The following is a 14,870-nucleotide window of genomic DNA, read 5'->3' as shown; positions in this document are numbered from 1 at the left end:
TGTTCTCCAAAAAACACACAACCACTGAAGCCTTGAAAATATACTCCACGTGATTCCTTTATATGATAATCTTTACTCAGCAAAGGAAAGTTAAAAGTTAAAAGGCAGTCTTTTCAGTGTCCATCTTTTTTAGTATAGAAGATATGTGTTATTGAGTCTTTGATGTTCTCATGACTATGTTAGGTACTATGTGGAGGTAAAAGTGACATGCAAGTGGGCAGCTGGGTGGCTCAGTGGATAGAGAGCCAGACCTAGAGATAGGAGGTCAAATCTGGCCTCAGACAGTTCCTACCTGTGTGCCTATGGGCATGTCACTTGACACCCATTGCCTAGCCCTTACTACTCTTTTGCCTTGGAACCAATACATGGTAAGGGTTTAAAAAAATAAACATTTTTTTTAAAGGGACATGATAGAGTATCAGCCATCATAGTCTAGTCAGGGAGAAAATAATACACAAACTCCAAATATGTGCATAAATTCTCCATGTCAAGTATAGTCAATAAACATTTATGAAGTGCCTGCTATGTAGAAATACAGGCAAAAAACAATCCCTGTTCTCAAGAAGGTCACAGCCAAATTGGGGAGACAATATGGAAATAACTATGTGCAAAAAAAGATATTAGCAAGATAAATTTGGGATACTCTTGGAGAGAAGGTAGTAGCATTAAGGGGAACTGGGAAAGACTTCTTTCAGAAATTGGGTCTTTGGCTGACACTTAAAGAAGCTAGGAAAGCCTAAAGTTAAGTGTAAGTGTTAAACCCAGTGGAATTGCACACCAGCTATGGGAGGGAGTTGAGGGTAGGGGAGGGAAAGAACATGAATCTTGTAACCATGGAAAAATTCTAAATCATCTAATTAAATAAAATTTTCAACAGAAAAAAGTTAAATGTAAGTAGAGAGTTCAAAGCCTGGAGAATGGCCATAGTTAAATTATAATACAAAGTATCAAAATGAATAACATAAACAATAAATTTTAAGATTTTAGAGAAGGAAAAGGATTAATGTAGTTTGGTATAATTAAGTAGTTTCTCAGAGAATAAATGGTATTCTCTCAGGACCTTGACATACTCAGACTTTCATGTCGGGTGGCAGCCACTTTTTATATTCATGTTTAAATTATAACTCCATTGTTTCCACAGAAACACATTAATCGAGGTCAGATAACATCTGAAACTCTAGCTTATTGTGGTCGTTTTTCCCTGAAAAATCCAGCTCTTCTCTTTGATTCAGAAGATGTTAAACCAAATGGAATGCCTTATGGAAATATGTCATTATTTCTTTATAATCAGGTAAGTTTTTAGAAAAATCATACACTAATTGTGTCAGGGAAATATTACATAATAAAATGAAAATTCTCAATAATTTCATAATAGCAATAGTGTTCTTTGTCTTCATGTCATTTGGGCAATTGCTATATTTAATGTTAAATGCTTATGATTATAATAATATATGCTAATGATAACTGGAAACAGTTATGGTAGCTCTCAGAGAAGAAGAAAACAAGACTGACGAAGCATTATAAAAATATAATTTCTTGGGGTCATCTAGCTGGCTTAGTGGACTGAGAGCCAGGCCTAGAGTTGGGAGGTTCTGGATTCAAATGTGACCTCAGACACTTGCTAGTTCTGTGACTCTAGACATGTCACTTAACTCCCATTGCCCAGCCTTTACTGCTCTTTTACCTTGCAACCAATATGCAATATTGATTCTAAGGTGGAAGATAAGGTTTTAAAAATATATTTTGCTCTCAGTAAGTCAGATATTGGAAAAGAAAAGTGACATCACTAAAATTATGGAATCTACAGTGGAAAATATAAAGAAAAAATTTATAGAGTTCTTTGTCTCCCAGTATTCATTAAAGAGATAAACATACAACTAGTATGAAGGACTGGTGTTTTCACTCATTCATTCATTTATTCATTTATATCAATAACATTTTAAGAAACCACTCTACTCTAGCATAATTCTAGGTGCTGGGAAAAATACAAATATAAATAAGATATAGATTATTAAACAAGAATAAAATAAAATCACAGGCACAGATAAGAACATTTTAATGAATGTCATCATAAAACAAGACCAACTTTTATAAGAATATAGTTCTTTTGATTCTTAAGGATGTAGTGCTATATGCTATGCTCCCAGCATGAACATTTCTATTGGGCTTTTCTGAAGAATTTTCAGATATTTAAAATAATGTGATATCATCACATCACATGATCTCATTATATCATCATATAAAACCTTCTAGTGTTTATCTCCATCTGCACAAACTGGAGCAGATTTACATTCAAATTAAACTCTAAAACATGCCTCTAAACTAAGTCATTAAGATATTTAGTGATTTAAAAAATATTTTGGAATAATTAAATAGAAATTGACTCAAAGTTTTACAAAATTCTCAAGGCCATTTTGGAAGTAAATCTCCTATTATGTCAAGTATTAAATGCTTCAGAAAACAATATAAAGAAATCAGGGAAAATAACACGATTTCACTGAGACATGTACAATAACTTTTAATTTCCCTCCTGTTTTTGGTGTAGTTTTGTCTTGCCTACAAAGGATTCCTGTCAAATCATATTGGCCTAAAATTTCAGTACCAAGACAGTAAGAACAAAGAAACTAAAAACACCTATATGCAGTTCTCCTTTCTCTTTATTCAAGGGAGCAAGTAAGTACATGGTACTTGGATACATGTGCAGCATAAATATATCAAATTCTTCTTACGTGATTTTGCTAAACACAGATTCATTATGGGCTTAATTCTTCAGTCAGGATCCAGTGTCTATGCAGATGCTTCTTTAGAAATCCATGAGATCTCTGTTAAAAAAACAAATATAAAGGTCACATAAGAAACAAATATTATTCCAGTATTATTAACACAAATAAATCTGAGAAAAACAATAATGTGCTGGTAAAGAAGAGAATTTAGATTAAATCATTAATCTAGTTTGTTTGCTTCCTTATTCAATGGAAAAAACTCTTTACCATCATAGCATAACTTTTTAAAAAACATTTGAACATTCAAAGCTGATTTCATATTGGCAAGGATAAAGAAAATGCTAGAAATTATACTTTATTAAAATCAAGTTACAAGTAGAGAAATGAAAAAGAGAAGGATTTATATAGGTAAAGTAATACCTATGGTTCCATTTATGTCACAACTCATAGTTCAATCATGGTTTATATATTTTGTAATAATTCCTAATTGTCGTTAAAGGCATACTTTTACTGTTGAATCCTATGTAATATGGTGAAGTTTTCACATTGTAGTTATGCATTTGCATACTAGTGATAATTTTTTAAAAAATGGGTTCCTTTTTTAAATGACTTTTCTCTTTATCTCCTAATATATTATTTTCTCCCAAGTTGCTACTCTCTCTCCTAATAACATCATAATTTTCAAATTATGTCATGATTTTTTACTTAAGAAGAATAGCAACATCTAGTTTTCCCCCTTTACAGAAATGATAATTTTTTGTCGTTTTTGTTGTTGAACTACGTAGCTGATATCTGGGTTGGAAAGAGGATATATAGTAATATAATTAAATGCCACTTAAAAAATAAACCAGTAAGGAGAGAATGAAGAGTAAATCTTCATTGATGCTATATTATTATAATATGTCATATTATAATTACTATGATATAAAATATTATGACGTGATGTGATATGATATAACATAATATCTTAATATGATACAATATATTTTATTCAAACATGTTATAATAATATTCTATTTAAATTATGTGACATTTTATTATATAGAGTGAGGGCCCAAGGAGAAGCTATTTGATAGCATTTCTAGATGAAGATAATATGAATCAGTTTAGTATAGCTTTCTAGCTTCTGACCTTCCTAGATTATGTTGCTAATAATATTTGTGTATCTCTGTAATATAAAACTTCATTAAGACTTCATGAACATCCCTGCATATGCCTGTGTTATATATGTATATATATATATACATGTATGCATATATAGACAGATAGATATATAATATATGTATATAAGATGTTAGATATGTACATACAAATATACACATGAATTTTGGTTTGGACCTTCAATTCCATTAATGTAGAGGATTTTTGGTAAGAAATCTCCCTCTCACAATATCAATATCTTTTCACAACTTAGTCTTAAAGAGTAACCTTCAGTACTGAGAGTGCAGATATAGCTTGGAATGGTAGACAGACAGGAGGCCTTGGAAACAAGAAAACCTGGGTACAGGTCTTGCCTCTGACACACTGACTCTGTTACCTTGAGCAAATCACTTACTTTTCTAGTTTTCTAGGGAATTCTGTAATCTATTTCCATAGTGTGTATATGATATACATAGTGTGTTGTGTTTTGTGTATTTGTATGAACACGTAAGAGCATGTATATGTGTGTGTGATGACAATTGTACTTAATCTGACCTATAATTTTATTGGTGTAGGGAACCTTAATATGAAAACTCTTCCCAACAGTAAAGATCAGCAATTTGTAACAAAATCTTTGAGAACTTCCTGAGCCTGAGAAGTTCATTGATTTGCCATGGTCCCATAGCAAATATATGTCACAGGCAAGATCGGAAACCTGAATTTCTTGAATCCAAGCCTAGCACACTATTCACTGGGTCATGCTTTTTCTTATTAATAATATTGCTTCCAGAATAAAACAAATCTGCACAGCATCAGGCATACAATCCAGTCAAACAAACTCTTCAGTGAAGGAAAAATATAGCAAACATCCCACTTATTTTTTTAAATCTTCCTCCATTTAAAAATGTATTATTTATTCATTCTGATGGCATAATATCACTGATTTTATTTGGAATTCATTTCAGTTGGACATATACTTGCATAGATCTGCTGCACCTCATACAAGGAAAATACTCCGGGAAAAATTTCTTCCTTCAAAGTATTGTTTTACAGAAAGCATCTGAAACACAGTCCTTCTTTGTGGATGTTGTATATCTTGGACAGATAGCTACAATCTCAACTACAGATGGTATTTTGTGTGATTTGTCATATGTAATATTACATAGAGCCAAATAATACTTTCTAAATACTTACCCGGGCAATGGGTATTACAAATATAGTCTAGTGTCATCTATATATTTTTGTTCATTTTAGGACTCAGAAAATTACTGCTTGTGCCAGTCATTCAGCTTATTAATATTACTAAATGGTAGAGTAGATCAGGTAGGCTGACAAAGAGGAAATATCACTGGATATGGAGTGAGGACTTCCTGAGTTCAAATCCATTCTCAAAAATTTATTAACTATGTAACCCTGACTGAGTTACTTAATCTCTCAATGAGAATAATTATACCATCTTCAAAGGGTTGTCATGAGGGTCAAATGAAATAGCATGGGTAAATTGTTTTACAACCTTAAATTGTCTAAATGTTGGCTATTATTTCTAAGAAGACAGTGTGGAATTGTGGAGAGAGATCTGGCCTCAAATCCAGGAAGATTTGAATTCCACTTCTGATATATACTAATTATGTGACTCAGAGCTTCATTGAGTCAGAAAGCTCTAAGCAACTCTCAAAGTCTTTATGTTTCAGAGAAAATACTGTCCTGAAATGGTGGAAAGAGAATCTCCTGGGAGTTCTCTCTACCAATGAAATCACAGCTCCAATCCCATCCCTATTATTTCTTAAAAAAAACTCCATTTAAAAAGACAGTGAATATTTTCATTATGACAGAGAGTACTTACATATTTATTTATTGAATTCTTTTGCTCACATATAAGTATAGTCTGAATTTTTGTACCTCTGTAACTAAGTATACCATGCATAAAGGAACCAACTCTCAAAGTGTAGGTCTGGTTCTATGTGACAAGTGAGGGAACTGAAAATCTCAACTCACATAGATCATTAATAATGCTCTGGTTCCCCTTTAAGAAGATACAACTTCTGCTGAGTATATTTGTGGACAAATCTTTAAATGTATACCCAATAAAGTATTTTTCTCAGGAACTGTAATAGGAGAAAGTGGTACCCATGTTTATGCAAACAATGCTGCTCTCAATCCTTTCACAACTCTTTTTTTCAGAGTTATCTTTAGAACTAGTTGACAAACTTTATAATAAAATAACTTTCACTACATGGATTGTCATCCTTCATCCTTATTTTTAAGCTAATCTCCCTTTGTGACAGAAACCAACTGGCACAATGAAAAGTTGTCACCCATGGTGCTTAAATAGAAAAAATCAATCAATCCTCATGAATATGGAATTGATAACCCTTTCTAAACTTGCTCTAACAGTTTGACTTAACTACTTAGAGATTTTACTACCAGTACTTTAATCTGTCTTCTGCAAGTAAACATTTTTTTTAAATTTAAGTCTTTTGAGCTACCTACCTGAAGGTAACTTGCCAGATTTTTACTTTAAATAGATAAATGTATGATGTGTAAATACACCTGGATGATTTCAGTTTTAAAGAAATTCAAGATGAGCTATGATTCTTATTGCATTTTGTTCATTTTAATTATAGACGTACCAAAGAGAAGACTTCCAGCATTGGCCAATAGAGGAATATTTCTAAAGTACTTTCAAGTGAGGAGGACTAAAATGGTCAGGTCACCTGCAACCATCCAGTACACTGTGACAATGATTTCATGTAATTGTAGTTACAGAATACCCTTATTGGCTGTAGGGTTTGCACAGGTAAATTTCATTTCTGAAAGTAACTCTAATTCTGCTGTTTAAAAGTAATTAACTCTTAGTTTGATGACTGTTTTTGTTGGTTTCTTTTGGTTTTTGCCTTCTTTGAATCCCCATCACTTAGCACATATGCTAATAGACTAACTGACATTCCTAGTAATTTCCTGCTTTTGTGCCTTTGCTCAGACTCCTCCAATCAGCTCTGGGTCCAATTTGGCAGCAAGACAGGGAAACCAGGAGGCGTCAAGATGTAGAGGATGGGTCACTAGAGAAGCAAGAGTAGATGTTTGAAACCTGAATAATACATATAGTGTTCGCCTTAACTAGAGCCAGTGTTCATAAATCCAGACAGAAGAGCAGAGGCAGAGTCTCTTCCAGAGGATTTTGTGCCTGGAGACTCAGGCTAGCAGAAAAGCATAGACAGAATCTATGTTTACAGTTGAGAGCTATGGCCTGGGTTTGAAACTTGGCATGAAGAACAGATGAAGAATGAAATCTTGACAAGGAGCCCGGGAGGAACACCCCAGGGTTTGGCAGAGACAGATGAGCTTACAAAACAGTACCTCTGCTCTGATTCAAACAGTTCTCCGTGATGTGTACATCAGTTCTAATAGATGTGTGTTGCTCCCCCAGAATGAAGCAGATTTCCAAAGGTGCCTGTGGTTGGCAATTAAAGCAAAGGCAGTAGACTAGTACTTTAAGGATTCCTTGAAATTCTGAAAATATGTGCTTTCCTAAATAAACTTTAGCCTTCATTCAAAGTCACCTCAAATACCACCCATTCTATAAAGTTGTCCCTGCCCTCTCCAGTCCACACGGACTACCTATATCTTTGCTTTGTTACTTTCTTTCCAATATGCATATGCAATATAACTCAATCTGTTCCCAAATCAATTTAATCTATTAAGCAGCAGAACTACTCGTGTTCTATTTCTTTGTAGTCAACAAAATTCCTTACACATAGTGGTTGCTCAATAAATATTTTCCAATTGATTGAAAATGGGGCCTAAATTAATGAGGTTTTGTTGAAGGAGTAACTGAATGTCTTGTAGATGATTAGATTTGTTTTGGTCTGGTTATTTCAGTCACAGAGGTTTAATTTTGGTAGATTTATGAGATTTCTCTGAATGTTTTGAATATTCCTGAACTTGTTAGATTCATCTCTAATACTGTCATTGTGTCATGCCAGGTTGGAATGAAAATCATGTTAGCATTGTCAAAATTAATCATTATTATAAATATTCACCTTGAAAACAGGTTATCACTAATAACACAGAGAATGAATCCATGTACAGAGGGATGAACTGGCCGGGAGGATCACAGATTCGTATCCAAAGAACTCAAGCAGCATCTCCACCAATACGTGGCAGCTTTGACATTCAAGCGTATGGCCATATACTTAAAGGTCTAAAAAAAATGCTTGGATTCTTATTGACATTTGGAGCAAAATATTACTATAAATTTATAGTTATAAAGGAGCACACACACATATACACATATGTATATGTGAATGTATAAACATATATTTATCACATCCTATAATATATTAGCTATTATTATACTTGTTTATGATATTGATAAAACTTAATTAATATCTTAATGAAAAGTATATGATATAAAATTCAGGTTTAAGTGAAATATTAACCCCATAGTTTATGATGCCCCAAGACACCTGAACCCTGGAAAAAATTGATCTGTTGAGTTTATTTTTAACACACTGAAAGAGGTAAACACACAGACAGACAGACAGACAGACAGACAGACAGACACAGAGAGATTAATTAAGAGTTTACCATGGGCCAACCAGTGTGCTAAGTACTGGGAATACAACTCAAGCAAAAAGAAAGATGGTTCTTGCCCTCAAGAAATTTATGTTCTAATTGAGGAATTTAACATATTAAAGCAAGTTGAAAGGGGCTGGGGGAGACGTGAAGAAGTAATGGAGTCATCCTCTAAATGTTTTCTAAAGACAATATGACTGGTGTGGGTGTTTCCTCAAATAAAGGCTTACAGAAGGAACTCACCAAGTGGAGGAGGAGAAGGTGGCTGATGGGTGGAGTTGTTGCTAGTGTACGAAGGCAGCTGGGATGGAGGTGGAAGAGTCTTTAGGCTGAGCTGGGTTTGAAGTGAGGAAGACTGATGTGGGTGTTTCCTCAAATGTAGAAGGAGCTGAAAGAGGACATTGGTTTGGCATTAATTTATAATGCAATCTTCACGCATGCTGAAAATGTTATGTGAATTCACGACATCTGCTGTTTCCTTTCCTTGTGTGTACACAGGTCTCTCTGCTGACATTTCAGCTGTGGGTTTACAGTATGCACTCCAAAGTATTCCAGAAATGGGACAAGTCTCAGTGACAAGAGAGGGAAGCTGTGCTGGGTATTCATGGAAAATCAAGTGGAGAAGTGCATGTGGAAAACAAAATCTTCTGCAGGTTCTGTCCTTTGGAATAAATGGCTTCAGGATACTTCTCAGTTGAATATTCTGTATCAGGCAGGATAGTTGGGATTTTGTAAAGCTTGTGCTGTATAGACAGTTGGACTAGAATATGCCAATTTAATAAACATTTTTTGAAGCATCTACTATAAAGCAGGCACAATGCTATGTCTAGGGGATACAAAGCCAAAGACCAAATAGCACTTGCCTTCAAGGAACTCGCGTTCATTCTACAGATGCAATACAAAATGTATTGGAAGATAGGAAGCAAAGGGACTGAAGAGCTTACAGACAGCTCTAGGAGAATTTGAGAAAGGAGAAAGCAGTAATAACCAAAGGGAAAGAGAACAAGCATTTATAGAGCAGCCGGTATACGCCAGACACTGTGTTAAGCCCTTTACAAATGTTGTCAAATATTATCCTTAGGTTCCTTCAAGGATTTTTTAAAGTGCCTCGTCCCACACAAGACTTTTTCTGATCCCCTTAGTTATTGATACTCTATCCTTCCCCAAATTTTAGTCTATTTATCTTTTTAAATATTATATCCTAGTAAAATTTCAGGATTCACTGTTTTTTATTTTAAACCTAACCTTCATTCTTAGAATCAATATTGCATAATAGTTCCAAGTCAGAAGAGTGTTAAGGGCTAAGCAATTGCGATTACGTGACTTGCCCAAGCTCACACAGCTAGGAAGTGTCTGAGGCCAGATTTGAGCCTTGGACCTACCTTCTCTAGGCCTGGCTATCTGTTGAGCCAGCTTCCCCCACTGCTTTTGGGTGGGAGTCATATCTTTAATACCTCACTTCTTGTTAGAAGTTAATAAAGAGCTTGATGAATGAATGCATGATAGATAGATTCATGGATATATGAATGATTATATTAGCTCCAATGATAGTTTTATCTATTTTTTTTAAATCAACTGACACAGAAGACATTAGCCCAAGTACAATGTTATCATCCTAAGTATTTTTGTTGTCCTTTTCTGGAGGTACAGTGACATCTTTTTTTGCTAAAGAGACATCATAAAACATCAATCCTATTGAAGAGAGGTAGTGAAATGATGTAAATTCTTATGTAGAAGTATTTGTGCAATGTATTTAGCCTGGTTCATCTAGAGGCTACTATCTTGACAAAGGGATTTATCATGATAAGATCCATACATTTAGGAGTCAGCACAGTCCCTTACACAAAGTATGTTTTTAAGTATATATATGTTGCTTTTATTTGATGTCACCATTCGCAGGCCCTTGAATCATTACTAATGGTACTTTGGAATTAGTTGAGCCCCAGTCCCCAATCCAAACCTGTTACAGTCTAAAAAAATTAAGCATTTACTTTGGAAATTACTAAATACAGGAAAAATAGAATATTTTAATGCAATTAGTTTCCTGTTACTTTGAACATATTTTCATAATTTAGAAAAGAGTTCACTTTAACCAAGGAATTCAAAATTTGAATAGGTATTGTTACCATGATATCCTATTCTAATTTTCCTATTTGGATAGAATACGATAATTTTAAAAATGCATGTATTATCAAAAAAATTAATATAAGCATTCATAATGAAAATCATTCTGTACTTATGTTCTTTTTAATTTGTTCTTTCAATGCTTAAAATTAATGACTTCGAAAAAACAACCAAAGAATATAGAATGTCAGCATTTATTATATGGTCTTTCTTATGAAGTAATTTTATATGTACATATGTATACATATATGTAAACAGATTAAAGATTTCAACATCACTGGAGAAAAGGCTAATATTACAGTTACAAAAATAACTGAAGGTGGACTATTCAGACAACACATACTAGGAGACCTACTTCGTACACCCAACCAGCAACCTCAGGTATTTATCAAACACTATTCTTGTAGTATTGACATTCCTTATGAATGGGGGAGTAGGGCATTAAGAAATTTAAACTATACCCAAGATGTACTATATAATAAAATATGACATATATATACATGAATATATGTATATGTATGAAATCATGTTAACATTGGCTTTAACCAGTAATATTTTTATGGCTTGTGGAAAAATAGTATTAGGTATGATTTCTAACCCTTTTTTTTATTTGAAGGTTGAAATTTATATTAATGAACTTCCAGCTAAATGTTCTGGTAACTGTGGATATAAATGGGATGCACTGAATACTCCAATAATCTTGGCCATAAATCCTACTCAAGGTAGCTCACTCTTGTGTTTTATATTTGGTATAGGAGAAATACTATCACTAAAAAATTAACTTGGTTGAAAATTGTGTAAAGGAATGTCACCCAAAAGAGTCAGACAGTCTATACATGCCAGAAAAATTATATGAGAGCATGAAGTCCTTTGAGCAAAGAAAGCGAAGAAGTGGGATTAATTACTTGCCATTGAAAAGATTCCTCCTCTTTGAAGCTAAACCCAGTATTCGCAAGCAGGCAAAATTTATCTCTTTTAAATTTCATTCCTTACACTGAAGCATCTTTTTTTATCCATGCTGGTTATTGCATTAATTAGCATCTCTCTTCATCTGTGACCATTTTTTCTGGGACATTTATTATTAAGGGGATTGTATGATAGCAGTTGTTTTCTCATAAAAGGCAATGATCAGGTTGGAGAGTTGATGAATGAATGGTAGCAGAACTATTGCTAAGAGCTGTAGAGCACACATTTTATCTTCTCATCAAAGAAATATTTTGATAGTGCTTAGAAAAAATGATGAAGGGTAATTTGTGTCTGCCTAATGCTCCTCAGCATTAAAATAAGCTGCTAGAGCCAATATTGTAAGGAAGAAGAAAACATCCTATACTTTCTTGCTTTCTTTAGTGGTCACATACACAAGGTTAGTCATTAAGCAATGTAAATCAACATTTTTATGCTCAAAATATTTTTAAACCCCAATTAGGTTTACTTTTTGTTTCACTATTTACATTTTAATGCAATTCTCCTCTCCATTAAAATGTGTTTTTTCAGTACCAGACTGAATTTTTTAACATCTTAATCTCATCTTCTTAGGATCATATGAAGAAAAAACAATTCTAACAATATCAGGCTCCGAATTTTCTCCAAATCTAGCAACATCAGTTACTGTTGGGTCAGTAGATTGTCCTGTTCTCTCTGTTAATGGTGAGCCATATACTTTAATATATAAATTATAAGATGAAATCAAATTGCAATATTAAAATAATAATTCTTTAGATTGTACCTTTCCTCTTTCAGTTTAGGCTGCTATGTCAAACTACTCCCCTTATTGTAATGGAGGAAATCTTGACCTCCATGTTTTGCTGATTTCCTGCCTCATAAGACTGGTCAATTAAAATCTTATTTGTCTGTTATGTCTTAAGAATACCAGTGTGGAAAAATTGCTATAGTTGGTCTGCTTTGCTGTTTCAATATTTTCCTCTAACAGTGTCACTGTGGAACATGTTGTAAAAGGACACAATAAGTTGTCTATCCTAAATAATAGCTAGCTTTTATATAGCATTTTAGGGTTTGCAAAGTGCTTAATGTTTTGAATTTCATGACATTACAAAATAAATACTATTGTTATTACTATTTTACAAATGAGGAAATTGAGTCTGAGAAGTTGCGATTCAGGGTAAAACAGGTAATAAATAGCTGAGGCAAGATTCAAACTTGGGTCTTCCAGATTCCAAGTCTAGCACTTTATCTACTATACCACCTCTCTGCCTCATTCAACCTCATTTTCCCTTTTAGCCTCTTAACATCCTATTATGAATCTTTAATTCTTTTGTTTTTAGTAATTTTGTGAATGCTACCAGTTTAACAGGAATAAATAAATATTGGATAAAAGGAGTATAAACAACTTTTTCATAAAATATTGATAGTGAATGGGAGGAGAATGATAGCTGTGTTAGTAAGATCAAACAATGCAAGACATGCTAGATCACAATTTAAAATTTTTATATTAATATTTCTGTAATTTAAACTAGCAAAAAGAATTGATTTGCTTTTTTCTTAATGTAAAAAAATGAAATCAAGTATCAAAATCTTTAAGGAAGTTCAAGAAACTTACTTTTTTTGTACTTAAGAATAAGGAAGATATAAAATGCTTAGGACAATAGCAAATAGTAGATACTAAATAAATGCTAATTATAATAAAATTATAATACCAACAATAATCATCTTAAATATGTTTGTTTATAGACAGGGGAAAGTGCATTTTAAAATTTTCATAGATTAAAAAAATGATTTCTGTTTCAAACTTGTACTCTCTTTGTGGTAATGAACAAATGAACACCACAAATGGTTATTTCTGTTTAAAATTCTTGGAAAAATATTCATTTTTAAAGTTGCCTCTTCAATGGTTTTAGGTGTGATCCCTAAGTTTAACATTCTCCAAGTTGATAAAAAGTTTCTATTCACCCTCTGCTACATGTGGGCTTTATGATTTTTATAGATTTTGACCATGTCCCTGGTGTCATGTGTCTGGGTATACCCTCAGAGGAAGCATCCTCCTGATTATTTTGGTTGCCTTTCTCTAGATTTGATCCAGCAGAATGATGTCTTGCTTTAAGTGCATCGAGTCAGAACTAGATGTGTTTGAGTCATAGATTCACCATAATTCTAAGCAAAGAGATATCTGTGTCTACAGTTTGATTCCTAGAGCCTTCCTTAATCCTCAGTATTATTTTGTCTCTGCCTAAAATAGTTCAATGTGTTGCTGTCAGGGATCTTCCAGGCCAATGTACCTTCCAGAGTATATTATATCTTTTCAAAAAATTCAGTAAAATCTTTTTTTTTCCCTTTTTGACTATTAAAGCCTGTTTATCAGCTGTTTAAAGTTTACTTCTCGGAAAACAATAAGAGTTAGTTGAGAACACCATTCACTGACAGTGATCTGTATGCTGTTTTTTCGTTAGAGTAATGGCTGATTGACTTCCATGGAACATATCATATAAGATGCCTCACAAGTCTTAGTGCAGCTTTAAGTTTTAAAAACTATTTTAAACCTTTAAATTTTTTATTTCAAATAGTTATCATATCTTAAAACTGCATCAAAAAATTGGAAACACCTTGTCCATTGCTAGCAACTGTTTTATAAAGATTTTTAAGTCTTTAATAGGAAGACATGAACTGTGTAACCATATACAAGGTAACAGTCCAAAACATGTTGGGGAACAATAAGAAAATTGAGTGAATATTTCTATGATTTTAGCTAACAAAAATATTTTATTTTCTTTTTTTTTTAACACAAGAAAATGAAATCAAGTGTCACATCCTTAAAGGAAAAGCAGGAAAATTTCCAGTTACTGTCTCCATAGCTGAAATGGGCCTGGCATACCCTGAAGGGGGAGTAATGTTTAACTTCACCTATAACACTCAGATTTTACATATTTGGCCAACTTCAGGAAGCCTTGCAGGTAAATGTGCTGAACCAAAAGATTTTTCAAATGTTTTCCTTCATTTGTCTGACATTCCTAGAACAGGGTGAAAACGAAATCACCTAGAAGTTCATAGGAGTAGACTAAAACAAAGCTCTACCCTCCTGCTTTTCTAATGAAAGATAATGTGAACTGAATATGAATGAATGAATGATTTTCTCTTTCTTTTACAACATAAATCAGATTATCTGCTTACTGTTTAGCTTCTTATTTTGTAATAGTAGCTGACACATATAGTATTGAAAGTTTGCATTTGTATGTTGTCTCATTTCATCCTAACAATAGGCACTTGAGGTAAGATATTAATAAATGAGTGTCATTTAAAAAATTAATACATTTCATTTATTCTCATTTTACAGATGAGAAACTGAAGCTTAGTTCA

General features: G+C 33.2%; 1 protein-coding gene across 1 annotated transcript in view; it reads left to right on the top strand.

Annotated features, from left to right (window-relative positions):
* The window catches only part of PKHD1L1 (PKHD1 like 1), a 210,346-nt gene that overhangs the window by 55,554 nt on the left and 139,922 nt on the right, over positions 1-14,870 (top strand). The window contains exons 20-29 of the mRNA XM_007488230.2: positions 1,142-1,291; positions 2,546-2,673; positions 4,829-4,992; positions 6,488-6,660; positions 7,915-8,062; positions 8,937-9,091; positions 10,821-10,943; positions 11,179-11,284; positions 12,099-12,209; positions 14,303-14,467. Of these exons, the coding sequence (XP_007488292.1) occupies positions 1,142-1,291; positions 2,546-2,673; positions 4,829-4,992; positions 6,488-6,660; positions 7,915-8,062; positions 8,937-9,091; positions 10,821-10,943; positions 11,179-11,284; positions 12,099-12,209; positions 14,303-14,467 (1,423 nt within the window). The remainder of the gene's footprint in view (positions 1-1,141; positions 1,292-2,545; positions 2,674-4,828; positions 4,993-6,487; positions 6,661-7,914; positions 8,063-8,936; positions 9,092-10,820; positions 10,944-11,178; positions 11,285-12,098; positions 12,210-14,302; positions 14,468-14,870) is intronic.

The sequence above is a fragment of the Monodelphis domestica genome, chromosome 3 (genome assembly GCF_027887165.1).
Source record: "Monodelphis domestica isolate mMonDom1 chromosome 3, mMonDom1.pri, whole genome shotgun sequence".
In the NCBI taxonomy this organism is placed as follows: domain Eukaryota; kingdom Metazoa; phylum Chordata; class Mammalia; order Didelphimorphia; family Didelphidae; genus Monodelphis; species Monodelphis domestica.
Note: the sequence above shows the minus strand (reverse complement) of the source record. Positions and strands in the feature narration are given on the sequence as shown.